At 40.4% G+C, this 27,534-nt stretch overlaps 1 protein-coding gene across 1 annotated transcript in view; it reads left to right on the top strand.

Annotated features, from left to right (window-relative positions):
• The first annotated feature begins 6,870 nt into the window (after positions 1-6,870).
• Positions 6,871-27,534, top strand: part of PARD3B (par-3 family cell polarity regulator beta) — a 394,443-nt gene continuing 373,779 nt past the window's right edge. Inside the window, exon 1 of the mRNA XM_033064800.2 lies at positions 6,871-7,009. Coding sequence (XP_032920691.1) covers positions 6,890-7,009 — 120 coding nt within the window. The 5' untranslated portion in view covers positions 6,871-6,889. The remainder of the gene's footprint in view (positions 7,010-27,534) is intronic.

The raw sequence follows: 27,534 nt of genomic DNA, 5'->3' as shown, positions 1-27,534 counted from the left end.
GTAGTTTAGGCGACTGTGGAGAACTGGGGAGAGTCCAGAGCTGGGCAGGCTCTCTGCCATCTCACTGCTCAATAACATTCCCTATCACAAAGCATGTCTTCCACAAAGTGCTTTGTCTTTCTGTGCTGTTGCAGACCAGAAGATGACTTTGGTCCTCCTTGGATGTCCTGGAGAAACATCTTGTTGATCTTGGGCAAGATACATCACAGAGCAAGAATGAAACTCTGATGAGGGGATAAATAGGACCTTAGTGCTTGTTGGTCATGAACCACTAAATCACCCTTCATGCCAAATGACGTGGAGACTGGAGTGAAGCAGAATTTAGTTGTCAAAGTGAAAACACTTCTTTTGAGATGTGTGAACACGAATATAAAAGAAATCTAGGATTATATCCACCTCTGCTTTTAAGTTAGCTTCAAAAGGCTTTTCTTTCTCTCTCTATATGTCCTCAAGATTGTATCACTAAGGTGTTTACATAACTTTGTGGCTGAGGACCATTTTGAAGTAGTCTTTAAACATGTAACTTTTATACATAAATCTCCCCCAGGGCTTTATTACGATTTTCCTTCCCCTCTGGATTTCTCTGAACATACCTTTGGTTTTTTTGAGGGACTAATTTCTACACCTGCCAAACTTTAAAGAAAATTAATATCGTTTTGACCTATTTAGACAGAGCCATCTCCTGCCCACAGTGTAAACAGAGCTTGTTATCAACAGCTCTTATGCTTAATTAACTGTAAACAAATCATTATCCGACAAGCAAAACATTCCTTTCCACACTCTGGGGTGGGGTTTGGCCCTCAATGTTCAGCTCTTCTGCTCTCAGCCTTTTCTCTTGCAGGCGTGCACCTACTGCCAGGTATCCCCGCTGCCCGTGGGAGCTGAAGGATGCCCAGGTTCTTCAGCAGAGCTTGGTGCAGCCCAGCTCAGGACAGCTCCCCTGTACCTGTCTGGAGCACCAGCAGGGAGCAGGGATCCCTTCCCATCTCGAACCTGCCTGACTAACTGAAAGTGGATTTCTCCCATCTGCTTCCAGACTTTTATTTTGATATTGCAGGGAGTATAGGACTGGATATTCAAACACACTCTTCTTTCAGATCCTTATAGAGCACAGATATTAAAAAAAAAAATGTTTTTCTTGAGCTAAATCAATATAGTTATATGAGCAGAAAGAAAATCCAAGGTGAACTAGGGGTGGCATCATGAATGGAAACTGAGGATCATCTTGCTTTGCAAGTCTCACAGTTTCTTTATTTATTATTTCAACTTTAAATTAGGTTCAAATTAAACTTCAGCAAGGACCTGGTTTTATATAGATTGTAAACAGATTTTTATATTGTATTTTTAAAAATTCTACCACAGTTTCTAAGAATATTTGTTAGTTTGCTTTCCCTTTATTCACCACCATTGTACCACTGAGACTTGGCAGTGAAAGTGGTTTTATTGATTTTCATTATCCAAGCTGGGAGAAATGCAAAATATAAACAGCAGAAATTATGACCCTTTTTGCCTTTAGTAATTGAAGGGTTTACTGGTAACAACATTCAGTAAGGAGCAAACAAATGCATTTTACTGTGTTACTAGAAAAAAAGTTTGAAAAATCACAAACCAGATCTCCAGGGATTATGAGATTGATTTAAATGATAAAGTTTTTTTATTTTCTTTTCATCTGGTTCAACTTTATCTCCAAATCCATTCCAGTCTCTGAAACCCCATAACAAAACATACCTGCGATAATAACATCTTAAGGCTCTTTTAGGACTTTTTCAAGTTTCTGAACTCAGGTTGAATGTATTCCTCTCACATGGTTTATTAATGGCAGAAAAGGGGCTGAGCCAACAGTGCTCGAGGAGCATCTTCTTTGGCAACCCTGGCTACTGATGTCAAATACTTAAATGCCTAAAGGTTGATAGTGTAGGAAGGTGACACTGCTCAGAGCCAAAAACTAAAGGTCAACACTTGTGTTGTCTTGTTAGCAGCAAAACTAGGAAAAATTCCTTTGTGTTTTTAAGCAGGTTGCTTAACCAGTCCGTGTCTGCTGGCATAGTGATTGCAAATCTTCACTGACAATTACTGATTGTTTTGGGATCTTTAGATAAAGCCTCACAGATATAAAAGCAAAGTGCTAACTGTCCTCATTGCAATTTCCAGTTATAGCAGAGAAAGTATAGGAACCATTCAACATAGAAAAATATGTTTTCAGAAGCCTTAAATTCTGCTTCTCTGGCTGGCACTGTGCTCATGCACTGTCACTGTGGGAAGAAATGGTAAGCAGGGAGGGCAGGGCTATTGGTGGGGCTGCATTACTGGCACAGCATCTGCCCAGCAGGAAGCTGCCAGCAGTACCAATGTTACTCAGGTCAGGCATGGAGCTGCGACCACACTGCAGTCCTGTGAAACATCACAGGTCAGATGGGAGCCCTGTGCTTTCACGTGGAGGGCTGACCCAGCGTAAGGGATGGTGATGTATGGTGAACTTATACCTGCTCAGCACCTTCTGTGCTGTCTGTAGCTTCCCATTCAATGCTCAGGAGCTCAGGATCTGAGTGTACATGTAAGGTCTGACAGTCCACAGCCTGTGTGGAGAGGAGCCAGGGGGATATCAGACCAGTCAGCAGTAGGACAAATTCACATGAAAAGTGCAAGAAATTCGCTAAGGCAGTCATTTGGGCAAAGAACTTCCTGTGGTTGATGAAAGTGCAGGCCTTGTCTACTCCCCTTCTGCTCCCAGCTGTTGGGCCCTTCTCTTGCCCTCTAGCCTGCTCTGGGATGTGTCAGAACCTTCCCTGCATGGCATTTGCTTGCCAACAAAGCAGAAAACAATGTTTTCTTTTTTTTCTGCGTTAGTTTTCTACCAGACTGATGAACTGAAATGGCTCATGGAGATATCCAAGAAGCACAGGTGGGAAAGGATGATGGAAAGGGAGGATGGAAGACTAGTAACCCTCAGTGACAATGGACTGTTAAATCTGCTCATCCCCTCTCAGGAAACTGATACCTGAACGCTATGAATATTATCTCATGGATATGTATTTGTGTCTGAAACTCATAACCAGGCTGCCTGAAAAGTACTGTAACCAGATATAAATCAAAAGAAAAAGGTTGCTGTCTTGCTGTGCCATGTTCTCCCTTGGGCCAGCATGGGCTTTAAATCCTGTTACAGAAAACCGAGTTCTGATTTATCTTGATTTTCTGGTTTCTGCAGAACTGATTTGGCTGAAAGCTAATCTGGCAAAAAAATTAATTTCCACAGCATCTCAATGCACAGACCTACAACTGTGCGTGCTGGCACATGAAAGGGAATGGATGGGAACAAACAGCTGGGGCCAGGAGGGAGCAGAAGTCCTCCTCTGGGGGGCAAAGCCAGTTTATGCCACTTACAGCATTAGCTGGATGATGATCTACTTCAAATGAAATATGGCTTAGATTTCTGTCACAGGACCAAACAGGCAGGCCCTCTTAAATACATGAAAGTATAGTAAAAGGAAGACCTCATTATTAGTAAGTTTTAAAAGTTGCCGTATTTTACTCTGAGTAAGTTTAAATTGGACATAAGGATGAGATATTGATTACTTGATTCTTAGAGGTTTTGAATGGCCAACAAGAAATGGGTTTGGAGCTTTGGGATTTGGAAGCCTTCAGCTCACAGAGGACCAGGAGGTATTTTTTTTTTCCAGAAAAGTATTTTTTGGTCATGATTCCTGATGATCTCATTCAGGAGCAAATGATGTAGGGATCTGATAAGTAAAAACTACCCTCTTCTCTCTTTCACCATATTGCAACTCATGCTGTAGTTTCTTAAGAAGTGCTTTCTTTTAATTCCAGTTCAACACTCCTGATCCTCCCATACTTTGCTTCTTAGCTTGTCACACTGTTACCTGCATTGGAGGAAACTTACTTTTGGAAAAGTGTTCCCCATCCCTAAGGAAAAAAAATATCATTGCCAACTGTCTGATAGAAGAAAAGGTTTCTTTTCAGAAAGTTGTGCAAACCGAAGTCCCAGGGATAGTCACAGGTAAAACCTTGATATGTAGGTGTTAATTGTTACCAGATGGCTTCAAAGACTTTCAGACTGTTTCAACATAAACAAATGTGTAATTCACCCAGAACACAACAATGTCTTATTAGCAATACCATGCATAACTTTCAAACAAACACTGACAGACAGTAAACACACTGGTGATTGCTCTGCAACCTTTTCTCACTCCTCCATGTTGATGTGTGATAATTAAATACAATCTCAGTTTCTGTAAGATACTATACACACAGATTGAAAGACAACCTTTTATTTCCTTTTTTTCTGGAACAGCTATAGGTTCTTTTAGTCTAATCATAGACACTTGGAAACCTGCTGCTTATGCTTCAGGTATAGTTTTGGGGAAAAAAGTATTTTAATTTTTTTCAGATATATCAGTTGTCTAACACAACACACTTTCTCTGTCAACAAGCTCTACTCAACTCCAGTTACAGTGCTTATCACCTGCACTTATCAGAACTTCAGGAAAAAGAAAATCATACCACTTTTTTTCCTCAGTGTGTCAGACTTGCTTATAAACAGAGAAGGAGAAAAAGAGAGAGAGAGAGGGAGAGAGACAGAGAGAGGCAGAGAGAGAAGCCTTTATATTCACAGTCAATTATTAACCTGAGTAACCAAAACCATACAAGCAGAGGGACCCAGGCTTCCCACCAGCACATCAGCAGCTAGACTAGAGGAGTGCCCTGAACTCCTCCTGCCTCCTGCTCCATCTGATTCAGTTTTGAGGCTGCTGTGTGGGACTGCTTCCCCTTATAATTTCTCAGGAGCAAAAAAGATGTGAGGAGCTGTTGCTCCATACCCCAGGTACCCCTGTTGCTCCCTCCTTACAAACCCAGCTTACAGAACTGGCTAGGAGTTAAATCAAGGCTTCCCTGTTTCTCCTCCTTGATTATTTTTCATATAAATCACTTTTGTAACCTATCTGACTTGCTGGCCCTTCAGCACTTGGCAGGAATGCCCATTTAGTATGATGAATGCTTTTACAGTGGTGCTGACCCACAAGAAACCACTGAGCTCTGCTCTGCTATTGGGAGCCAGCAGTAAGCTGGCCTGGGGCTGAGCTGGTAGGGACACAGTGCTGTGTCTGAAATGGTCACATGGGCTGACTCCAGAAAATGTTTCAGCTGACCCAGCACTGTCCTAGTGCTCCGGAGGTGTTTCTGGCCTACAAGCTGTGCTACCTTACCCATGGTCTTTTGTGAAGAAACAGAAAATTCTCATTTCTTTGTATTGCTTTTTTGCTTCTGGAGGGAAAAAGAAAGGAATTTTTCTATGACTCAAAGTACATGGGATGCACATTTGCTCACTTGCACATGTAAATACAAGTGCACACCCAGGGAAAACAGTTCTATATATGGCTTAATAGATTATTTCCCGGTGATTTGCTCTGAAATGCTGTGGGCTGGTGGCAGACAACTCTGGGTTTGTAAAGGCAAGGAGGAATTGTTTACTACCTGCATCAGTCCCACACACCACTTGTGCCTGCTCCTAAGGAACCAGGATGAACTTTTCACTTGCTGGAGTTTATGTGGCTCTGTCCTCATCTCATCCCAAAAACTCTGTATTCACTTCAACCTTCAGCTTATTCTGTTCTGGCCCACTTCCACTACAACATCTCTGGTACTGTCATTTGGTAAGGTTACACAGCACAGGGTTTGGACTGCCTTTTTGAATGCTAATGTAAACTGGTGGGGCAGTTTGACTGCAGAAATAGTCCCCTTGTGCTGTGTGGTGTCATGCTGTGGTTTAGAGGTATTTTTATACTGCCTTTGCTTTTCAGTAACTTTCAGTAATGCACATCTCTGTGGGTAGATTGATCTGTTATGATTGTAACCGTGTCGAGTATTTGTACTATATTGTGTGTGGTCTAGGGGTAGGTAAGATGCAGGGAGCACTACTTGGTTACCAAGTAGTACAGAAAAGTGTACCTTGCAGAACAGCAGGTGTTTGAGGAGTGCAGCAAAGACTCACATCCCATAATGCAGGTTGTATGGCTTCACTGTACCACGTCTTGAAGGCTATGGCCTGTCACTGTACCGGGATGATGGGTTTCTTGGTGTGCTGCTGTATTCTGCAGAGCAGATGCGGTGCTTGGGAGTGCCTGAAGGTCGTTGTGTGGTGTGGCAAGGTGTGTGTGAGGTCTTGTGTCAGTCTCTGAAGGTCGAGGTAGGCAGCTGTGTGCAAATGTTTCATAGCTTCGTGGGGCAAGGGCTGTGTTGTGACCCTGGTCGCTGCACCACGGAGCAGGTTGGGCACAATATCTCTCTCAGGTGTATTGTGCGCACCACAGGGCCTGCTCGATGCGCGAGGGATGCTCTGTGCCTACCGTGGTCCAGCCCAGCCAACTCTCCGTGCCCCGCAGAGCCCCGCGCTCCAGCGTCAGCATTTCACACCAGTGGCTGCCGGCGCGGGCCGAGCTGGGTGCTGCGGGTGGGTGCAGCCTGGCTGCCCGCTCCGCACAGCGCGGCGTGCGGGGGACACCCGGCGTGAAGGGGACACCCATCGAGCGGCGGCACTGGGAGCGCGCCGCTGCCCCGGGCGCTGACCCGCGGCCCCTTTAAGCCCGGCCCGGCGCTCCGTGCCCCGGGCGAGCGCCGCCGCCGCCCGCGGCCGCCCCGCCCGGCCCGGCCCGGCCCGCGCCTCCCGGAGCGCCGCGCGGGGCGGGGCGGGCACGGCGGAAGGAGAGGCCGCGGCCGGGCCTCGCTGCCGGCGCTGCCCGCGCTCTGAGGCGCAGCCCCGCGGGAGCACCTGCCGCCCGCCCCCGTGGGGCCGCCGAGCCGCACCTGCCGGCGCTGCCGGGCCGGGCCGGGCGCCGTTCGTGGGCGGGCAGGGCGGGCATGGCGGCGCGCTGAGATGAAAGTGACCGTGTGCTTCGGGCGGACCGGCATCGTGGTGCCCTGCAAGGACGGGCAGCTCCGCGTGCGGGACCTGACCCAGCAGGCGCTGCAGCGCTACCGCAAGGCCCAGGAGAAGGTGAGGGGCGGCCGGGCCGTGCGCGGAGCCGGCCCCGGGTGAGGGGCGGCGGGGGAAGGCCCGGGGCCGGCCGGGCTCGAGGGGCGCGGAGGGGCGGGTGGGCTGCGGGGCCCTGCGGCCGCGGGCACGGTCCCTGCTGAGCGCCCCTGGCAGAGACTTTGTGCGAGCAGCTGATGCCGGCGGGCGGGGAGCGTGTCCCGCTCAGCTGCCCAGCCTGCATGGCTGTTGCTGCTGTGCGTGTTGACTAACAAACTTGAAACAGACAGGAGAAAAACAATAAGTCAGTTTCATTCAGGCTTGTGTTTTCTGGCATCAGCTGCTGTGTGACATGCTATCTACATGGGATGGTGATTTCCTTTACTGAAAGGAGCTCTTCAGTTTTTCTTTGGTTTTACCTAATTGAGCATAAAAATATTTTTTCTTTTTTACTCCAAGAGGCAGGTGCTGAAGGCTAATGGGGCACTGTTCAGTATTGCTGAAAGGTCCAGTGTAGTAAATACTGCTTTTTGAAAGACATTCCAGTTAGTTACAAGCCCTGAATTAAGGGCTTGCAGGATTGTTTATCTTCCTGAAACATCTCAGTAAAAAGTACAGCCAACATCTTCTGGGCTCTTATGTGCTAGTTTCTTATGGGCCCAGTTTGATATCCTGAATGCAAAACTGGAAGTAAATTCTTGTTCTTGCAGATTTAGTTGGAGAAGAACTTGCTGCTGGTATGTTCAATACGTTATGAACAGCTGTGGAACTGTCTGCTCTAGTAGAGATTGCTGTGGTCTCCATGTTGGTCCTTCTGAGCAAGTGTCATCCTTTAACCTGCCTTAAGACACAGAGCTTGAAAAATATTTTGCATTAAAAGTCTGGGTTTTTTTAAAAATTGTGCTGTGTGTAATAACTACAAAATATTTATAGAATCCTTGGTGCTGTTAGAGTCAAGTCAGTGAAATCTTTTGCACTGAAGTTTAGTTCAGAGTTCTAAAATATGCCTTCAAGAGAAGGACTTTATCAGAAACAGAATTACTTTCAGCTGTGTTGAATTTAGAACTTTACAAATTGATTTCAGCCTTTGATTTGTGCTTGTGATGACATTGGAATTAGTCTCATGATGATGGCTTAAAGGTGGCCTACAAAGCCTTTGTATAAGTATGTCAAATCCCTTTCCTCCTCAAGTCTTTATTAACTTTTTTTTTTATTCTTTAGGAAGGAGTAGAAGGGTGCCTACCTTTCTAGTTGAAGCACTGACTATTCTAGAAGGCTCAATAAACAATTATAGGAGAGAAGTTCCAATAGTGTGAGACAACTTCAGATAAATGCCAGACACTTAAGGTGTACTACAGTTCTCATGAATTTGTGACTAATTTGCTGTTAAAGTAGTATCTAAATAAATTTTTTTTAAATGCCTAGTAATCATTTTCCTATGTTCTCCTATGCCCTTCAGTGTGAGGTCAAAATCATCAGCCTTCTTTATAGGACAGCCAGAGGCCAGAGTCCATGTTTCTGACCTTGCAGTCCATGTTACTGATCTTGCATTTCTTCCTTTGCAAATGTTGAGTTCCTTATTCCGCGTCATATGTGGGTACAGGCCAGTTTGTTCAAGAATTGATGATCACGTTGAGTAATGGAGCTTCAGAGCTAGAGGTTATACAGAGTGGGAGAGCGGCCTAAGGACTTGAGAAGGTTTTCATTCAAGTTGCTAAAAAAAAGTTTTATGCCTTGTGCACCCTCTCTTCCTCCCCCCGTTGACTGGAAATGTAAACAGTGCTGTTGTAGTGCTTTGATTTGCTGGCTTCCAATCTACAAGGTTTGCAGTGCAACTGGCCAAAAAGATAAATTCTTCTTATCTTGACAAGCATCATTCAGCGTTAGATTGCTTTCCTGGGGGAAAATTTGGGGTTGGTAAAATAGATCATACAGATGTCTCAAACAATTAATTTTATTACCTTTTGGAGTATTTTTTTGTCTTATGTAACATGATGGATTGGGTGTTTTGCCATTTTCCTCTCTTTGCTCTTTCTAAAATTAACTTTCTTTAAAAATGCGAAATCTTACAGAGAATGAGATTATTTCAAGATAATGAGCAGCTAAAATGTACTGTGAGGTGTGCCCATAAGCAAGTTTGTGCTAAAGATCACTGAATATTTGTTTTTCTGTTCAAAATATTTAGAATGTTTGGAATACTTTATGACAGAATGCTGCTCTTTCTGTTGGCATGTTAAGTGTTCTTTTTGTTGTTTAAGTGTTAACATCTTTTAAAAGAGCTGTGTGGAAAATTTTATTGTTAAAGTGCCTGAAGTATTTGGAGTGGGAGGGAGAATTGATACAAGGAATATCTTTCATAGTTGTAGAAGGGAAAATACACAAGGTAGCTAGGATACAAACTTTAGGAACTTTTTGTTAGTTATGGTACTGTCAATACCACAAAAATGTTTGAGAGGCTCTGCATTTTGGGAGTTGTCCTGGAAGTCTAGTTTTGCTCTTACATTACAGTCACTTGTCTGGCAAAGGGGAAGATACAAGATTGGAGTATTAATTCATGCATGCTGTAAAATATTTGAATACACGTAATACAAATATTTTTTTTAAATTGGTTTAAACTACCTCACATTTCTTTATTTGTAATGAGAGGAACGTTGATGCAGTAACTAAGTCTCTTTTTACTGTGAGACTTTTGGTAGATAGCTGAGAACTTGGTGAGCAGCTGCTTATTGTAGCCTCCTGGGTTTTTCGTTAGCAAATTTGATTTGGTTTCTTGACTGGACTGTGGTGGCAAGATTTGGTAAGGAAGGCTCAGTTGCCTCAGTTAATGAAATTGCTTTGTTTAACTGAACCAAAACACTGGGCCAATTTCAGTTAAGAAATCAGACAGTAATTATTTCTTGATGCTACTGAATTTAGTGGCTTTTAGAGGTGCTGTAGTAGATGGGAATGGGCAGATCCTGTCTGATTGACTGGAGGATACAATAACTACCTGGACTTAACTTTGTATTACAGTATCAACGAAGAGATTCCTGTGGTCTAGGATTTTGTGTTCTGAGTAGTCATAGATGTTTAAGAAACTGTTTGTTTCAGCTGCTTTGTGAGAATTGTGAATAATTTTTCATGGAAGTCACTATTGTCTGTCTCAGAAAGTGACTTGAGTAGAATGAAGTTTGTTGGAACTCTTGTGACTCAGGATCTGCTCTTGTTGCTGTTTAGTAATGTACATTAAAGCTTCCTGCTGACAGGTAGATACAGCAGGATTAATGATTCCTTATCAGCAGCCCAGTCCCTAACTTGATATTTTGGTGCCTTGGGGAGCAGTTGTTTGTCATCTGTTGCATTTAGGATTCTTTGCTTGAGTGAGAACAGATGTGCTGCAAAAGAGTTACTGTGCCTGATACTGTGTTTGAGTAGAGTTGCTGTGCCTGATACTGTGTTTGAGTGGAGTTGCTGTGCCTGATACTGTGTTTGAGTAGAGTTGCTGTGCCTGATACTGTGTTTGAGTAGAGTTGCTGTGCCTGATACTGTTTGCTTCTCTGTAGCTGTAGGATATAGCCTTGGATGCAGGACAAGATGCTTGTTCTTCTCCAGTCAGTTGTCAGAGATTTTTTTCCCCTCCCCCAAGTATAAGAATGAGGAAAAAGAGGAGTTCTGGTCAGCATGGAAGGGTTTCATGGGTTCTTGTGATGTTGTCTGGATTTGTGTGGTTCTGTTAAAAGCAATTCCTTAAAACACATGTGGGGCTAAATGCACTTAAGGTAGATGCGCTGTTGTGCTCACTTCTCTCTCCTTGGAGATGCTGCTCTCTCACATTTGAGGCAACACTTGAATTACCAGCTTTGCAGTGGAGCTCTTGGCTCAGCTGGAGACCCTTGCTTTTGCTGTCTCAGAGGCCTTGAATGTTGTTGGTACAGAAAGTGATGTCTGCCCAGGGAAATGAGACTAGCAGAGTGAAATCCACTGTGACTTTTCCTTAAGCTGCAGTGAAACTTTTCTGAGGGAAATGTGTAAAACATCTTGCTGCTCCAGATGTTCTTTATCTCTCTAGAGGAACCAGAGACAGGGAAGTGGTGGTTATCATCTGTGTATTAATTTACTTGTGTTTGCAAACATGGCACTTACCTGGGTGGCTTGATTGAAGTGACTGCTTTGGCTGTCTGCAGTCTTGTTTGTGGAAGCCAGCTGAATGGGTGGGATGAAGAAGTCATGTAGCAAAATTAATAAGCTCTGCAATTTCTGGTTTAAAATTTGTCATTTCAGGCACAGTTAAATTCTTGAGTGGCTCACTCTCAATGGCTTTTGTGAGCTTCCTTTGGGGATGTAGATAGAAACAGTAAAATATTAGTTGCCTTGTCTTCCAGGAGCTTGATCTCCACTTGTAACAGGCATTAGAGTGTGTCTTTCCATTCGTGAGAACATACAGAGGCCAGCAGTTAATGCTGTTAATGATGAGAATTTTGATTTACAGTCAGACTGAACAGGAAGCAGTAAGATAGGTTAATTCAAGAATGGTGTGGTTTTGATTTAGAATGAGAAAAAATAGGTGATTTGGGTTGTATTGATAATTTTTCCCAAATTAGATGTATATAAAGAGCTAATGCTGCAGGTTGGTTGTTTATATAATTTTGTGTGTTCTACTAATAAAATACTTTCTCAATTTCCTTCTGTTCCTACTTGCTGACCACATGACAATTATTGTTCTGGAATTAGGTATTGCTGCTGTAAATGAGCCAGCAAACAGGAGGAGAACTAAATGTTCTTCTAGTTTCTTTAAATATATTTGGGATAGGCAGAGTGACAGTTTTTTTTACTCTAATGCTTACAAAAGATGTTTGCCAAACCAGAAGACTTTTTCAGAAGGTATGTGTGAAAAGTTTTTAAATAAGATTTTTTTTAATGATAATTTTTTCTGTTTGGGGCAAATTGTAAGTGTTTAGTCCTTTATAAAGGCAGGGTAATAAAGTTGTATTTGTGTGGCACTTGTGTACTTTTGCCTTGGACCTGGTCTCTAGGTTTGGTATTTTTCCCTATCCTGGTTTGTTTAGTTTATTTTAGTTTTTTGTTGTAATAGGGTTTGGGGTGAATCCATAGTCTTTGTTTTACCAGAACAATTCCTAACTCTGTCTTCAAGTACTTCTTTTTGTTTTGGCTAGAAATTAGTTTAACTGCTAATTCCCGTATTTTTCTTAGTATGCGTAATCAGCTACAGTATGTTAATGAGCTTATACATTGTTTTGGCAATTGCTATATTTCAATGAACAGCTTGATTATCATTTCTGCATTCAGCCCTTGGAGCTGTCACTATGATACTGTTATAAAAATGAGAATATAACTCAGTGTTGTATAAGTTTGAGTAACTGACTCATATATAGGAATGCAGACTGCGTGAGTAGGAGAAGTAATGAAAATGGAAGGAGATAAATGATTTCAGAAACTCTTTGACTTAAACTCTAGTCATGATATTTCATTGAGATTGGGAAGATCTTTGAAGTGGCAGAACCTTGGGTCCCTTAAAGAATTTTCTAGATCACTGTTACAGTGACCCAGAAAAAAATGAGAGTTAAAAAGAGCCTAGCTTTTAATTGCTTTTGTGTAAAATGTCTGCTGCTGTCTTCTATCATAGCCACTAGTGTTGAGGTAATGAGATTTTTGGTAGATTTTCAGGCTCCTTTTCTCTTTTCTCACAGGTGTTTATAATATCTACAGAAAAGCTGGTGTTGAATTTAGATTTGTCATAGAAAATGTCTTCTAGGACATTATGTACTTACATAACATGAAAAAAAATGATCTCTTTTTCCTTATAAGAAGTTGACTATTGCCAGTAATGGGCTTTTGGCTGAATACCTGATGTTAATGTGTTTCAGGGGAGCTCACTTGAAGGGTAGAGATGGATAAAACTGCTGGAAATTCAATAGGCAAAACAAGAGTAACCTGTCCTGGAAATACTGCAGATCAGACTTTGTGATAATACTGAGTATCCACTTTTCTTCCCAGATCACATTTATCAAGTTGTGAGTACTCTTCAGCTGTTATTACTTGAGATACAGCAAAGATTTGTATGGTAACTGAATGTTAAATCAGTCATAGGAGGAAACCATTAAAGAGCAGTGCAGAGTTGTACACAGTGACTGCTTACTGTTCCTCTTTGCCAAGTTGAAGATGAACTCTGAGTAGACTTGTAGGAATTTGTGAAGAAGGAATTCAAACCTCAAATGGTATTTCTGGCATGGGATGGAACTGGGAGGTGCTTTTGCTTACTGCGTAAAATGCAGTTTTTAATTTTTTTTTTTTTTTTTTGCTTAATTATCTGAAAATGGAAGGTTGTTCTACTGATATTTTCTGAGAAGCATAATGTTTTTAGTTTAACAGATACAGTTATTTGGGCATAATGTTTTATGTTGTGTGACTTTACTTTCCTCCTTACTCATTCAGTATGATAGGTCAGTTGAATTGCAACATACTGTGCTGTCTGGCATCCTGCTACTGAAGCAGCAGATTTCCTCCCCCGTTGAGCAGAACATTCTTTAGGCTTTCCTAATGATTTGAATCTCAGAACTGCAGCTTTCCTAGGCATGAAGACCTATAGCTTCATTATTATAAACTCCCTCTAACCCTCTATAAACATGTCTGTGTTTCATCCTTAATGACTATGATAACACTAAAGGTCTTGAGCAATTAGTATCATTGAAAACAGATTCTGCTTTGTAATTTTATATTCCATTCTTGAATCTTATGCATAAGGATATACTCATTTTATGTCAGGGAATTGACTGAACAGAAATGACAGGCTCGTGTGAATGGTTTATTGATAGAAATTGTCTTGTAAATTCCACTGAACTAGGAAGTGCCCTGAATACATTGTTAAACTGAGAAAGCTGCTTCGTATGAGAAATTTAGAAAATCACCAAGTTACAAGAACTTTTGGGAAAAAAACCTCTGCAGTATTTGTGTAATATTGTCATTAATAAAAGCATTTTTTGTTCCCTTGAGGTTATATGTTGCTGTGGTGGTTCTGTAAGCCTTCTCATCAGTACTTTATTACTTCCATAGGATTACTTCAATAGCTCATTTGTAAAGGAAACTTAGTGTTAAGCAAATTACTGTTTGCACTAGACAGAATCTTTTGGACTGTTTTCGTCCCTTTAAAGAGAAAGTATGTAAGACTCGTGAATGTTTGGGGTTTTTTTCTGTTTATGCCTGAGCATTGTGCTAGAGACATCTCCATTAGGGGAACTGTTGTAATGTTTTAATGTAATCAGAATGTCTCTTCCTTTCCAGTGTAAACCTGTAATTGCTATGTCACCGCTAAGCACATCCATTCAGAGCTGATGACTTGGCTTTGTTGTGGCAGGTGCCACAGCACTGCTCCAGTGCTCGACTTGCTCTTGGGAATGCTCCCGAGGTGGGAGGTTCAGACTAGCTGCTCATTGGTTTCACGGGAATGCACTGGCATCATTTGTTGCCACAGAGTGACTTCTTGCCTCAGTGTTTTTCTTTACTGGCTGTTACGTGTTTGAAAAAGAAAACTACAGGATGCTGGAATGAACATGCTTCTTACAGCCTATAATAAGGATACCATTGGAATGAAGGGTAGATAAGGAGGAAGACGGATGACTGTATTCATACAGAGACTGAAAGTTGGAATCAGAATGCAGTCTGATGGGTAGAAGCTAACAGCTGGCACTGGACTCCCTCTTTTTCCTGGCTAGGGATTTGACCTCAAAAATGAGGCTCCATCAAGCCAAATGATTTTGCAGTGCAGCTTATCTGATAGAATAGAATGTTTTTCAGATTACCAATAAAATACTGTCTATTGGTGATTCATAATACACACCCTCCCTATCATTTTCCTTTACAAAAATGCAGTAATTTGTCAATCAGTAGAAAATGGAATGCTTAAAGGAGAATTACATGCAATCCTAAGATCAGAGACTGGCATTCCTTGAAAATTGTGTGGCTTTATTTTTTTACTTTGACTAATCAGTTTCTCTACTTGTATCTCTTTCCTAAAATCTTAAAAGACAGTCATGTTTTTGTAGAAGATACTATCTTGTTCTCATCAATCCGTCAATAGCTGAATTGGTTTTCACTGGCAAACTTAAACATCTAAATTACAGATTTTCTGAGAGGAGACAAATCCTTTATATAATCGCCTCCCATTTGAGTGTCAATGTACAGTTCAAGTAAGACTAGTTCCAGCTCAAAAGAAGTTAGAATCCAGCAGGTCTCTGGACCTTTGAAGGAGAGATGAGTCATAAATCCTGGTGGGTTAATCCTATGCATACAGTGTATTTGTTCGTATATCCTGTGTATGTGGTGTATTTGTCGTGCATCCAAACCCCGGGATATCCATTTGTAGACCATTTTATAGTTAGGTGTTATTTCTTGCAATTTGGGCATGGCTTTGTGTCTTCTCATTACCTATGTGAGTAAAAATAGCTCAGCATTTTGACATTTTCCTGAAAGCTGCCATGACAAGGTTGTGTCTGTCCAGTAAGTACCTGGGTGACCTGCCTGATCTTCAGGTGATGATCTACTGCAGAAGGAGCTGGTTGAAAAGATGCTTGTACCTGCTCTGTGGCTTGTCCTCTTGGCTGGTGTGCCAGGGGGACAAGCAGACTTCAGTGTTTCTTTTTAAATTTCTGTGATGTCCATAGTGAAGTAGCTCCCTATTTATGTTTCTTCTCCAACTACCAGTTTTGAGGCCATGTAGTCTTTTCTCGCCTTTGTTTGTATTTTTTGTTGGTCTTCCAATGCTGGATGTCATTAATGGTGGCAAGACCAGAATTTCATGGTGAAGGTTTGGGGATAATTCCATCATTTTTCCTGAATGTAGGCACCATTCACTTCAGCTCCTGTAGGTCAGACCTTTTTTTGTTGAGTGCAGTTCATTGTGGTGCAGTTTGCCTGCTGTGACCTTTGCCCAAAATGATGATAATGATATATTTTTTAAAATCCTCTGTGATACTCATTTGATGGGTAGTATTTTGAGTGTTAGAAAGCTTTCCCCTAGCATTCTCTGCTTGCCAATTCTTACTTCTGAGCATGAACCAGAAGTGAAACCAGACTACAAATCTGAAGCTCTAAAGACTTTGCTCTTTTTGGAGGTATTGACTGCAGGCTGTGTTGGATACAAACCTCTTGTAAGTGATGAGTTTCATGAACAAAGAAGATAGAATGTGACCTGGAACTCTGCTTAACTAAGTTCTTCCTCCAGAGCTTGTCAGATTTGTGTGCCATCTCACCCTGCTACTCCTGCCTGCTGGTCAGGTGAAGAACATCCTTCCTATGGATTCCTGCTTGAGCAGCTGTTAAAATTCTCTCTTCCAGCTGCAACGTTTTCTATAAGGCTTTCTTAACTATTTCAGTAAGGATTTTGGTGGAGTAGTTTAATCTCAGATATTTTTTTTCATCAGTCCTAGATGCTAAACACCACAAGGGCAGGACAGAAAAACAATGGTGCAAAAGTAAGTTAAGCAATAAGGAGAGCTACTTGTGACAGTGTCTGTAGCTCTTCTAGAAACAGAAGTAATTCAGGGGTTCTGACCAAGGCAATTTTGCTGTTTTGCTGCGGTTTGAGTCTAGAATGGCTCACTCACTGTACCCTTTCCCTTTCACAGGTAGTAAGGCTCTTGAGGCTGTGCAGTGAAAACTGTGCTTCACTCCATCCTGGGCAAAACCAAGTGACTTCCTCTAGTTTGTGTCATACTTCATCATCAGTAAATTGGATGCTGGTGCTGTATCTCACCTGTACATTTTTTAAAACTGAAACAAGCTTCTGCTTTTGAAATAGTCCCAAAGTCTTCCATTCCCTGGTTAATTTACTTCTCTAAAGAAGTTTTATTTTCATTATCTTGGTTTTTATTTGAACTGTGGATTAGTCTCCATAAAGCTTGTATGGAAACCAGAAGTCATACAGGAATTTTTTTTGCTGAGTAGAGACTGTAGAGAGCTTTCTTTTAGGGGAGAAAAAAAAAAAAAAAAAGGATGCAGTATTTATTAAGCTTGCAGGGGGAAAAAAAATGAGGCAAATATCATATACATCAATCAAATGTTTTATATTGCAAACTCTATGAAATTGTGTGCCTCCAAATCATGTTCCTTCTACTCAGTCTGAGTTAAAAAGTTATTTGCTGTAACAATGATTTTTGTTAAGGTATATATTCTTTTAAAAAAATAAATAAAGTAGTTGGCTGCAGTAGGGGGTTGTCAGCAATTACATTATTTTTACAAGGTAGCTTATTTCAGACCGAGTGTGAGTTAATTTGTGGAAGTATCTCGTCTGTTCTAGTGTGTAAAAAATGTAGCAAACTTTGCTTTGACTCTGGTTTTGATTGTATTTTCTTTGGGTTACTCACTCTACCGATATTTCTGTAGAATGTCTCTGTTTTTCTCCAGGTTGGCCCCCTGGCCCTCCCCATTCTGTAGAATAGGTTGCAACAGTGTACTAGTATATATAATTTGCTTTATTTGTGTATTTTTCAAAAGTCTTTCTCATAGTTGCCTTATTTAACAAATAAGTAATTTTTTAGTAATGTTGGAAATTTGACTGTCAGCTTCTGTTACTGGTGCATCTCAACCTGTTCTTTGCCTGCTCAAAGAACAGAACATGAGATGATTGCTCTCTTCTATTGAATCTTCCAGTGTCTTGAGTAGGGGGGGAAAGACTTGCTGAAATTTTTCGAAGAATGATAGGAGTTAACATGCTCAGCTCCTACAGAATTAGGTTAATTTGAAAAACCAAGCTGCTGCCAATTCACAGTTAATTTTCCCCTGCTGGCTGTAATAAATGTATCCTGACCAAATGTTTCAGGAGTTCCTGGCATTATAAGCTACAAAAAGAATACTCCCTGAGGAGCTGGAAACCTGAAATAGTTGTTTTGGGTGACAGAAAGGAGAAGGTTCATTGACATTTCAATATTGTGCATAAAGACCAGCATTTGCATAGGAGTAGTCATGATGCAGGTGTTGTTTAGATTGTAATAAAAAAGGAAGATGCATTTTCTTTGAGGGAAAAGTACATAAGTGTGTGGAAAAAATAATTTAATAATTTGATGTTAGGGTTTATCAATGATAAATTATGATTCTTCAATGTGAGGCAGGAAGATTTGCATGTAAAAATCCAGAGGAGTCTTCTGTGTTAATGTTTCAGGAGCAGTTATTTGGATAGCTCTCATTCAGCTGCTGACTGATGGGAAGTACTAACTTTACCTGAAAAACCCTCATGGAAACCAGTTCACTGACTTTGTGAAGAGCAAAATTAAGAATTTATATTTGTTGTAAAAACTCATCATGCTTCATAAATGCTTAGAACTCTCATGACCTGTGCATTTTAAATAGGCTGTTTTCCTCCTTGTGCTTATTGTTGCATTCAATCTAGTTTTTCAAACTGTCAACAGAACAGAATTGCTCTGAATGCTTCTCCTTTTCACATACTTCCATATGGAGTAACATGGATCACAGAATGCCAGTGTTGGTCCCTTAATCCCTGAGTCTGGAAATTGTTGGTTTAGGTAGTTTTCCATTTAAATTGAATTTTGAGTTTTGTGGGGGAGTAATTGCTGCAAGTGAGCTAGACTGCATCCTCCTCTGGTCATCCTAGGTCTCTGGTAGCTGTGCTTGTAGTGTGATTTTATTTTTTTTTTTTTTTTTTTTTTTTTTTTTTTGTTACTGCAGCAATATTCACTGCCATTTAACTCAGAATAGTGCCTGAATCCATACTTTGGTTGCTTTTATTTATATATCAGGAATTTTGCAGTTATATGTATGTGATATTCTTTTTTGTCTGGCATAACAAAATATATATTAATTGCATCATAATTTTATTAAATAAGCCATATTCAAAGACACTAGGAAAACACTCGGTAGATTTTTTTGGTAACTTCTGTGTACCAAATATGAAGTACATCTGGCAGTACGCACACATTGTTTGTCCTGGTGTGACACACCTGCCTTTGAATGCAGTGAAAGTGGAGGAGTCTGGCTTATTGTTCATAGTGCAATTCGTTAATGGCTGTAGATAAGAAATGAGCATCTCACTAAATGGAAGTCTTGGTCAACCTCTGACTCTTGCCTTAAGGCTTTGAGAATAGACAATATGAAAAAAAAACCCTTCTTCTTTCCAGATGGCTGAATGCTTGATGTGTCTTTATGTTTAGCTGTCATTCAAATGTGAATGCTGTGGTGATTATAAGTGTCTTCCATTTTTCTCGTTTGAAATGATCCCTTTTATGCATTGTGTGTTTAGAGATTAACTATTTGGCTTATCAATATGGATTTTAGAGTTAAAAAACCCTCAACTTGAAAGTGTAGCAAAATCCAGGATGCTGGTGTTCATAAGCAGACTTGATAGTGTGGGTCTTAGTTCCTTGTGCTGTGGTGCAGACCAAAGTAGTTTTGAAATACATTATAGTGGACTATTAACATTCTGCAAAGTGGTATTGTTTCAATTTTGAAACATCTTGTGTGTAATAAGTTTCATGCTACTGGTTTTTGTTAGTGAAAAAATAATTTTCTGCAATCTGAGAAGAAAAATTTTGATGAAGGAGGCTTTGTGGAATGGGGTTTCTTTTAACTGGGAAGAAAAAAGCTAGATTTAACTTCTAAATGGTGAGTTTGAATGGTATTTTCATGATAGTTGAGTTCATACTGAAAGGTACAAGCTACAGTTTAGTGATCAAACTGTTAAATACTGTTGTAAGCTGAAGCACACCTAATGGATTTTCAGGCTGTTTTCCTTGGAGGTTTTCTGCGTGTTTTTGTTTTTGAGCCTAATGTCATAGTGTAAGAGATACCTTTAATAATGCAGCCAAAGCTGTTGTAGGCTCTGTAGCAGTCCAGATCTTACAGTCCACTTACTTTGTGACCATCAATCAGTAAATTCTGATGTTATAATTTTTTTTCTATTAACTGACAATGGCAGTGTCCTTAGTAACCATTTAAAGAAGAGAATTAACTGCTTTATTGCATGTGCTGGTTTCCTTTTCAGGCACTGCATATAGTGATAAAATTTAGTGGAAGCAGACCCAATTACTTTACTGAAAAGCCTTCAGCATCTTGTGGCTGAACTTGTCAGTGACCAGACCTCTCCTTGTTTTTGTGTGTGATAGTTGGGAATCAGATCTCTCTTACTGGGAAGGGAACTGTTACTCTGCAAGTCCCATTGACAGGGCATTGAGCTGAAACATTCCTATAACATGGTTAGGGTTGAGCATTCTTGTGAATGATGGCTATGTTATGTCCACTTAGCTGTAGGCATTTGCAGTAGATCTTTGTTCAATTTTACTTCTTATTTGTGTTGGTGCTTGAACATGGCATAATATGTGGAGCTAATGTATGTGAGTACAGTTCTGGAGTGCAAAGAGAATGAATGAGGTGGCTGGCTGAAAAGTAAATTGGACTCATTTGTATCAGTGATGGATGGCATGAAGCTGCAAATGAAGATGAAGGTTGTAATGGCATCTCAGGACTGATGCAAGATATATGCAAATACAGCATTTAAACAAGTGTGCTTACCAGCTGTTTTCATTTTTACTTTATTGTGGGGTTGTACTGGCTGGATTAAAGTTGTGGAAGGAGGGGTTTTTTCCATGTGGCCCCTTTGCAAGCTGTGGGTTGAAGAAAGTTCCTACCATACAGTAACAGGAAAATTTGCCTCGGGTGTTATTTTTCACATGTGGGCTAAATGTTGTACTTGACTTACTTAGACCTACCTGTCTGTTAGTTATTTTGCAGTGACTTTGATGCTGCCTTCTTTTTCCTTCTGAAATCTGTGAAGATGTTTCTTCTCAACTCTTGTGATTGTTTTCCTGAAGACACCTGGAATAGCAGAAGAAAGCAGTCCTTTGGGATAAAGGCAGGGCACGGCAAACCCTTATGCACATTACCATATTAAATTTCAATGAAAAAGTGAATAATTTCACTCTTTGCACTGTTTTTTAACTGGCCAAAATCCACTTCATGTATTGAGGTTAAACATATGGCATCAAGTTTTGATGATACATTAATTCTGGTGTGTTCTGTATTTCAGCTGAAGGTAGAAGTTGTTCTCGTCTTGTTGGGTTTCATGTAGTTTCATCACTTGGCTCTGGCACTATGTTTAAAGGTAGAGGTTGTTTCAGCTGTTCACCAGGTGTATTTGCACTATCTTGGAAGTCAAATGCTAAAACTTACCCACATTGTGCTGTGATGATACAAATTTTATTAATATAGCACAAAATACAGCAGATTATATAATAATCCCTGTGGAGAGCTAGGGTAGTGCAGGAGGGTATCTGCCCTGATAACTTGCAGCTGTACTGATTAGCAAAGAAGAAACATCTGTGCCTGGCCAATCAGTGTACAGGGTACAAAGGAGTAGGCCAGCTTTCCGTCACATAGAGGCACTTGCAGGTGGGGATGCAGGGAGAGCAGATGGCCGCTGGCTGGGCTCTGAGGAGCCAAGGGACATTCAGGTAAGACAATGCTGTATGAGGGACTGTCAGGGATGGGGAGCCAGCCATGCAGAAAGAAGGAAGGTGTTAGAGCTGTATGAAATTGCCCATGGGTAAAGGAATCAGTACAAGCTGCCAATAAGAGAATGGAGTCAGAATTAACTGAGAGGCCTATAAGATAAGGAGACAGAGTTGTACAGAATTAACAGAGAGGTATATGAGAAAGAGAGACAGTGTTATATAAGAAAAGATTGGTAGAAGAAAATGTGTTGTGTTCAGAGTTATGAGAATAAGGACTGAAGATGAAAATGTGTAGAGTTTGTGAATGAAGACTGGTGAGGAACGCCAGTGAAAGGGCTGGTGGTGTTGCCAGCCCTAGCTGTCTTCCCTTAGCTGTGGCAAGTCCCCACAGTGTAGTATTAAACTGCTAAATATCTGTATTACTTTTTAAACTTCCTGATTATTTTCTTTTGAGCAATAGCCAGAACTACTGAAGCTGGCTAGGCTTTATGGAATCAGGCAGTACTTGATGTTAGCTGTGCATTCAGAATATTCTTGGCCCAATTGTTTTTTCTCCTGAGAAGTAAAGGGAGGAGGGAAGCTGATTAACTTAGTGTTTCACATGAGAACAAAATAGGTTACAGCATAATTTATTACAGACCTACAAAACTTCCTCCAAGACCTGTATGGTTAAACCCTGTTGTTTACCTCCCTGCACAGCCAATTGAGTCTATTACTTTCTACCACCACTTTTTTTCAATATATTCTCTTCCTTTTTGTTTTCCATTTTCCTCTTCCTTTTTGTTTTCCTCTTCCTTTTATGAAATGAGGAGAAAGACCCTAGGTCCATATTTCACTCCTCTCTAAGGAGAACAATGAGCTGTACCTGGTTGGAGATATTCCAAAGATGTGGAGAGAGTTGGTTAAGGTTGATATGGACAGTGGAACCAGTGGGAATCGGTAGCATTTCTGAAATGCACCAGCTTTGGACTTGTGAGAAGGGAGTGGTGGTCTGGGTCTGGCTGGTCCTGCTACCACTACAAATCTGGCAGTCTTTGGCAAAATTCCTCCCCAGTCTCTGGTTGATTGACTCATGCAGGAAATAGGGTGGTACTGCAGCACAAAGGTCTTGCTGTTTGTTCTCTGTGGAATTCCAAAAAATATCTAATGGCTTTCTCTGAGGAATTATGGATATGCTTCTATAGTTTATTATGATTTTTTTCTCACTTGAGCTTTATTTAAAGCTCAATTTATGTTCAAGTTTGACAGGATTCCAGTGTGCTTGGTCTGCATTGTCTTGTAGGCATTTGTATTCAGTTTTGTTTAGAATCTGGTGTTAATCAATCACATCTTTGAGGCTCCAGCTGCTTCTGATAAGCAGTTCTGTGTCAGCTGCAAATGCATTGATCACTTTATCAAAGGCCCACAGTTGTAAATAAAACAATCTTGGATGGTTTCTAGATGCAGGGCTGAAGTGCTGGCTGGAGGTGTGAACTATTTATCATTTTTTGTTGAAGATCTGGTATCCTTTAGTGCTGAGTTTACTACAGACTTGTGTTAATTTGCAACCAGCCTAGTTTTTATCTGTTACTATACTGAATGATTTGAATTTAAGGCATCATCAATTTTTATTGGCAAAATAATAGCATTGTTCACTCAACGTGGACTTTACTTTTGAAATGCACCACTCTTATACACATGCTTTTCTTACTTTAAGCTTTTCACCTCTCATTTCTGTGTGAAAAATGTATGACAGTTTGAAGGAGTATATAGTTCTTTTATAGCTCTGTCTGCCCACTTAATGATGGATTTTGAGAAATTATGACTCTAGTCCTTAGCCCCCCCAGTGTTACCCTTAGGTAATCAAACAAAAAGCCAGACTCAATGCTAATTAATTACTTGCCAGGTGCCTGGAGCTGGGTAGCAGTTTGCTTATTAGCATAATAATACTACACTGAATATTGTAGATAATATTTGATGAGGAGGACTTGGGATATGACAAGTAAGCCTTAAAATCTTGTAGGTTTATTTAGAGATGTTTTGTTCTGGAACTTTTGTGTTAATTTGCGCAAGGTTGAGTCTTTTGTGTTTCTGCATTGTTGAAGCAGTCTAATAGACTTGAAAAACTAAAGGATATTCTTAGTTTATAACTGAAGATCAGTTTGCACTTGTATTCTTACTTTGTGTAGTTATCTTGGATTCAGTATCTGGCATACAGTGTGATACAGATTTAACTGAGGCTTTGAAGGGGAGGTTTTGGCTGGTTGTTACATGTGCTGTGTTTAGGCCTGTGTCTAAATGTGTCTCTCCAGCTTTCTTTGTAAAACCAAAACAGGCATACTTGGTCTTCACTAAAATGGTCTTCTTAAATGTTAGATCTAATGTAAAGGTGGGCTGTGTGATCCTCTACTGATGTGTTCTCTGCATCATATTTTATTCGGGTAATATTCAGACAGCTATATTCAGAGAGTGGTTTTTCATTCACATTCAGTATAAAATCAGAATGCTCTTACTTTTGAAGGATTCTAGTGCTGCAAATCAAGTAAAAGTTGGAGTGTTAGTTGAACTAATCTGGGTCATTTTGGATTTATATATCTGTGCTCTGAGAAATAAAGAATTCCATGATAGCAGCAGATTTTTCTGTTCTCCTCCTCAGGCTAAATATGGGAGCTAGGTATTTTTTTCCCCCTGCATATTCAACTGTCAGGATAAACCAACTCTCTTCTTTCTCCTTTCTGATTACAGTGAAGTACCTTCCATGCCTTGTGGAAAATGAAGACTTTATTATTAGTACATAGTCCTAGTAATTTCTCAAAACATAATATTGTAAAGATAGCTAAAGGACAAGAAATCTAGTCCCTCTTTGCCAGCACGGTCTCGGAGAGCCAGAAGAGACTCACTGTCCTTCCTTCTGCTGTGACCTACAGCATGCAAGTGTCGAGTGACTCAAGTGATGAGTCCTGTTCACTGTGCTCCCCTGTATTTACAGCCCATGTGAAGACCTTTCACTGTGTTCATGTTCTATGGTTTGTCCACTAGGATCTCAGGCCAGGATCTTTATCTTCAGATGTGATCTGGGACATTTTTAACAGATGAAACTCTGTATGTAATGCATGTGCAGGTTCCTTGTAGCTCACATCTTTGCCTTCAGAACTCTCTGATGTCTATGCCCATCTTGCTTGTAATGAGGTGGCTCTTAGAACCAGTAACTCTTTGAGTTTTGTCTTCCCAGGGAAAATGGAATGCATCAACTGTGCATGAAAATCAATCAGAGAAGGAAAAAAAATGCAAGGATGAGTTTCAGACATCCAAAATGAAGTTTGGTATATAGTGGTGTGAAGAGAGGAGGTGAAGACGAAGAAGTGATCATCAGTCTTCACTGTTGTGTTTTGACTATTGGTCCTGTTAATTTCTCAGAGTATAATAATTTGAAGATGGCTAAAGATCAAGAAATAGTCCAGGTGCCTCAGGGATTAGGGGTTGACTAATGCTGTTTTGGACCATTTAGTATGTCAGAGATAAAGCTGATGGTGATCTGTACTTGTGCAGTGTTAGGCCCAAAGACTAAAAAGCAGCTCTACTTTTTGGTTGTTCACTGTGCCTGGGAAGTGCAAGAGAAGGTTTTTCTGCTTTTTTCAGGATGGATAGCAGATTGTTTTTGTCACAAATCTGTGGTAGTCCAGGGACTTAACGCATGAATTGATTGGTTGTCTGTTTTCTACTTTTGCCATTCTTAAGTGTCAGCAAGGTGGTGTGACTGTGCAAAAACTGCAAGTGTACTGAGACAAACCCAACCTTTCTGATGAAGATGAATGTTTCTCTGCTGACCTGATCTGATTAGTTCCCCTTTTGACATCAAATTTTTAGCACCTTTAAAGACAGAAACTTTAAAAATTGAATATTTAAAGTGATTGTAAATTACTGTTTTTTTTTCAGAACTTCTTTTCTACTTTCTACCATTTGGCTGTATTACATCTAATCATGATTTGAAAAAAAAGTGCTTGAGGGAAGAATTCATTTTCCAGCATTAGTATTAAGAGAGAAAATGAATGAATCTGAACAAAAATTTAGTATGTGTGAAAGTACATAGAATGAGATTTAATTTTTAAAATAGCTTGTTTATAGGGAATAGTTTCCTCTATTATAGTTTGAAAAGAGATCCTTCTGAACAGTAGGAGAAATTGTGTTTTGAAAAAAATAATCTTCGCCTCATACTTGAATATTTAACTTACTCTTTTTAAGAGGAGTAAAATTTCTTCTGTGTTATCTTACTGTGTGAAGAAACTTCCTAACCTATCTAAAAAATCAAAATGTGTGCTTTGGTTAGAAACAAAGCATCATGGGTATAACAATTTAGACTGGCATTATTTCTTGTGGTCGTGTTTTAGTATGAGGTTTGAAAGCTTGTTAGACCTGCTAAATTTATTGTGAAAAACAAAAAGCTTTGTCTTCCATGTACTCACAAGTTTGATTGCTCGGAATGAACTTTTCTGTTCCCTAGCACCCCTCCAGCTAAGGTAGAATGCCTCCCTGAAGATTCCTTCTTGCGTGGCTTTATTTTTATAGTACTTTATTTCGTCTGGAGGACAGATTAGGAAGCATCCCTTACAGTCACCTTTGTAAGACTATTTCTGCTGTATGGCCTTCTACGTTTTCTGTAGTTTTATTTCTGGACGCTTAAAAGCAGTTTCTCTCGGAGCAGACTACCTTGTCCTTTGCCCTTGCTTCAGCTTTAATTTCTATCTCTGAGTTCACTCAGTATAGATCTTTCTTAAATATTAATAACTTGAGAGAATGTGTGTCACTCCAGCTGGTAGAAGGCTATAAAGAAATTTTATCTTCTCTCTAGCATCTTGCAGCATTTTCACTTCTAAATGCGAGTGGAGTCAGTTTTGGTGAAGGAGAGCAGTAGCACTATGAAATACACAAGGAATTTTTTTTTTACTATCTCACTGTGTTGTAGCATGTTTCTCTTCCTTGTGTTATCTTAAAGATTTCTGCTGCTTTTGAATTTCTAACTGGAAAGGATTAAAATGTGATGGCTAACGTTATGATATAAAGACAATGTAATTCATTAGAGGTAAGAACTCATTTTTTCAACAGTGAGACCTAGAAATTTGAGCTTGTAATGTGCTCTATAACATGCAATGTTGACTGAACTCTGGAAGCTTCCTGAGCAGCGAAACCTAAATATTTCTTTTTATCTATTTTTTGAGGTTTGTGAAAAGAAGACCCAATTTGTACTCAGAAGTGTGTGTGTGTGTGTGTAAATATATATATGTGTGCATGAAGTATAGTCATGTACTTCATGTAGGAAGGCTTATTCAGATCAAGTCTGTGCCAGGAACTGGTGCGTTCAGTAATGTCTGGAACAGGCTTTACCTCTTGTGCAGTTAGCTGTTCATCTTTGGTTTGTACAGATACTTCTTGTGGGTCCTCTGTAACCTGCAGCATTGTATGCAATGATACAATTCTACATTTGTGCATATGAAGAGAGTAGAAGTGGTGGTTGTTTGCCTGCTGTAAGGATGGGGGTGCTGTGCATATTGGGGCATTTGGGTTTTTCTTGGGGTTCCTCTTAGGTTGTACAAGGATATCAATGCATGTATGTTGTGCTGTTGCTGAGCTCTAACTGTTCAGCTCCAGGTTCTGATAGTCTGTAGTGTGCAAATGTTTGCTTTGTGGTCAGCTCTTGATTTTCAAAACTCAGTATTCATATTGCTGTAGAAACAGAGCCCTACCTCTACTGCAGCTGAAGATGGCAGCCCTGTTGGTGGCAGCTGAGATGAAGTTTGAAGTACCACTTCAGGCTTGTTAGGTGGTTTTGGTGAGCAAACCAGAAATGCTTGTGGCTGTTCTAATTCAGTGATCAACTTTGAGGAGGGTTTGGAGATGAAGTTTGAGGCTGTGATCAATCTTATCCCTATGTTCCTCTCCAAGTTGCTTTTTGTTCTGGTTCCCAGGCTGTAGTCTTAGAGTAACTAATACTTAGTGCTATTTGGCTGTGCATAATGGTATGTTGTGTAGCCTTAAAATGCTTACAGAAATCATTAAATACTACTTAATATATTGAGGTAATGCATCACATTGCAATTTATAGTCTAAGAATGAGTAAGT

Source organism: Catharus ustulatus, chromosome 7 (assembly GCF_009819885.2).
Source record: "Catharus ustulatus isolate bCatUst1 chromosome 7, bCatUst1.pri.v2, whole genome shotgun sequence".
Lineage (NCBI taxonomy): Eukaryota > Metazoa > Chordata > Aves > Passeriformes > Turdidae > Catharus > Catharus ustulatus.
This window is presented reverse-complemented; position numbering and strand designations above follow the sequence as displayed.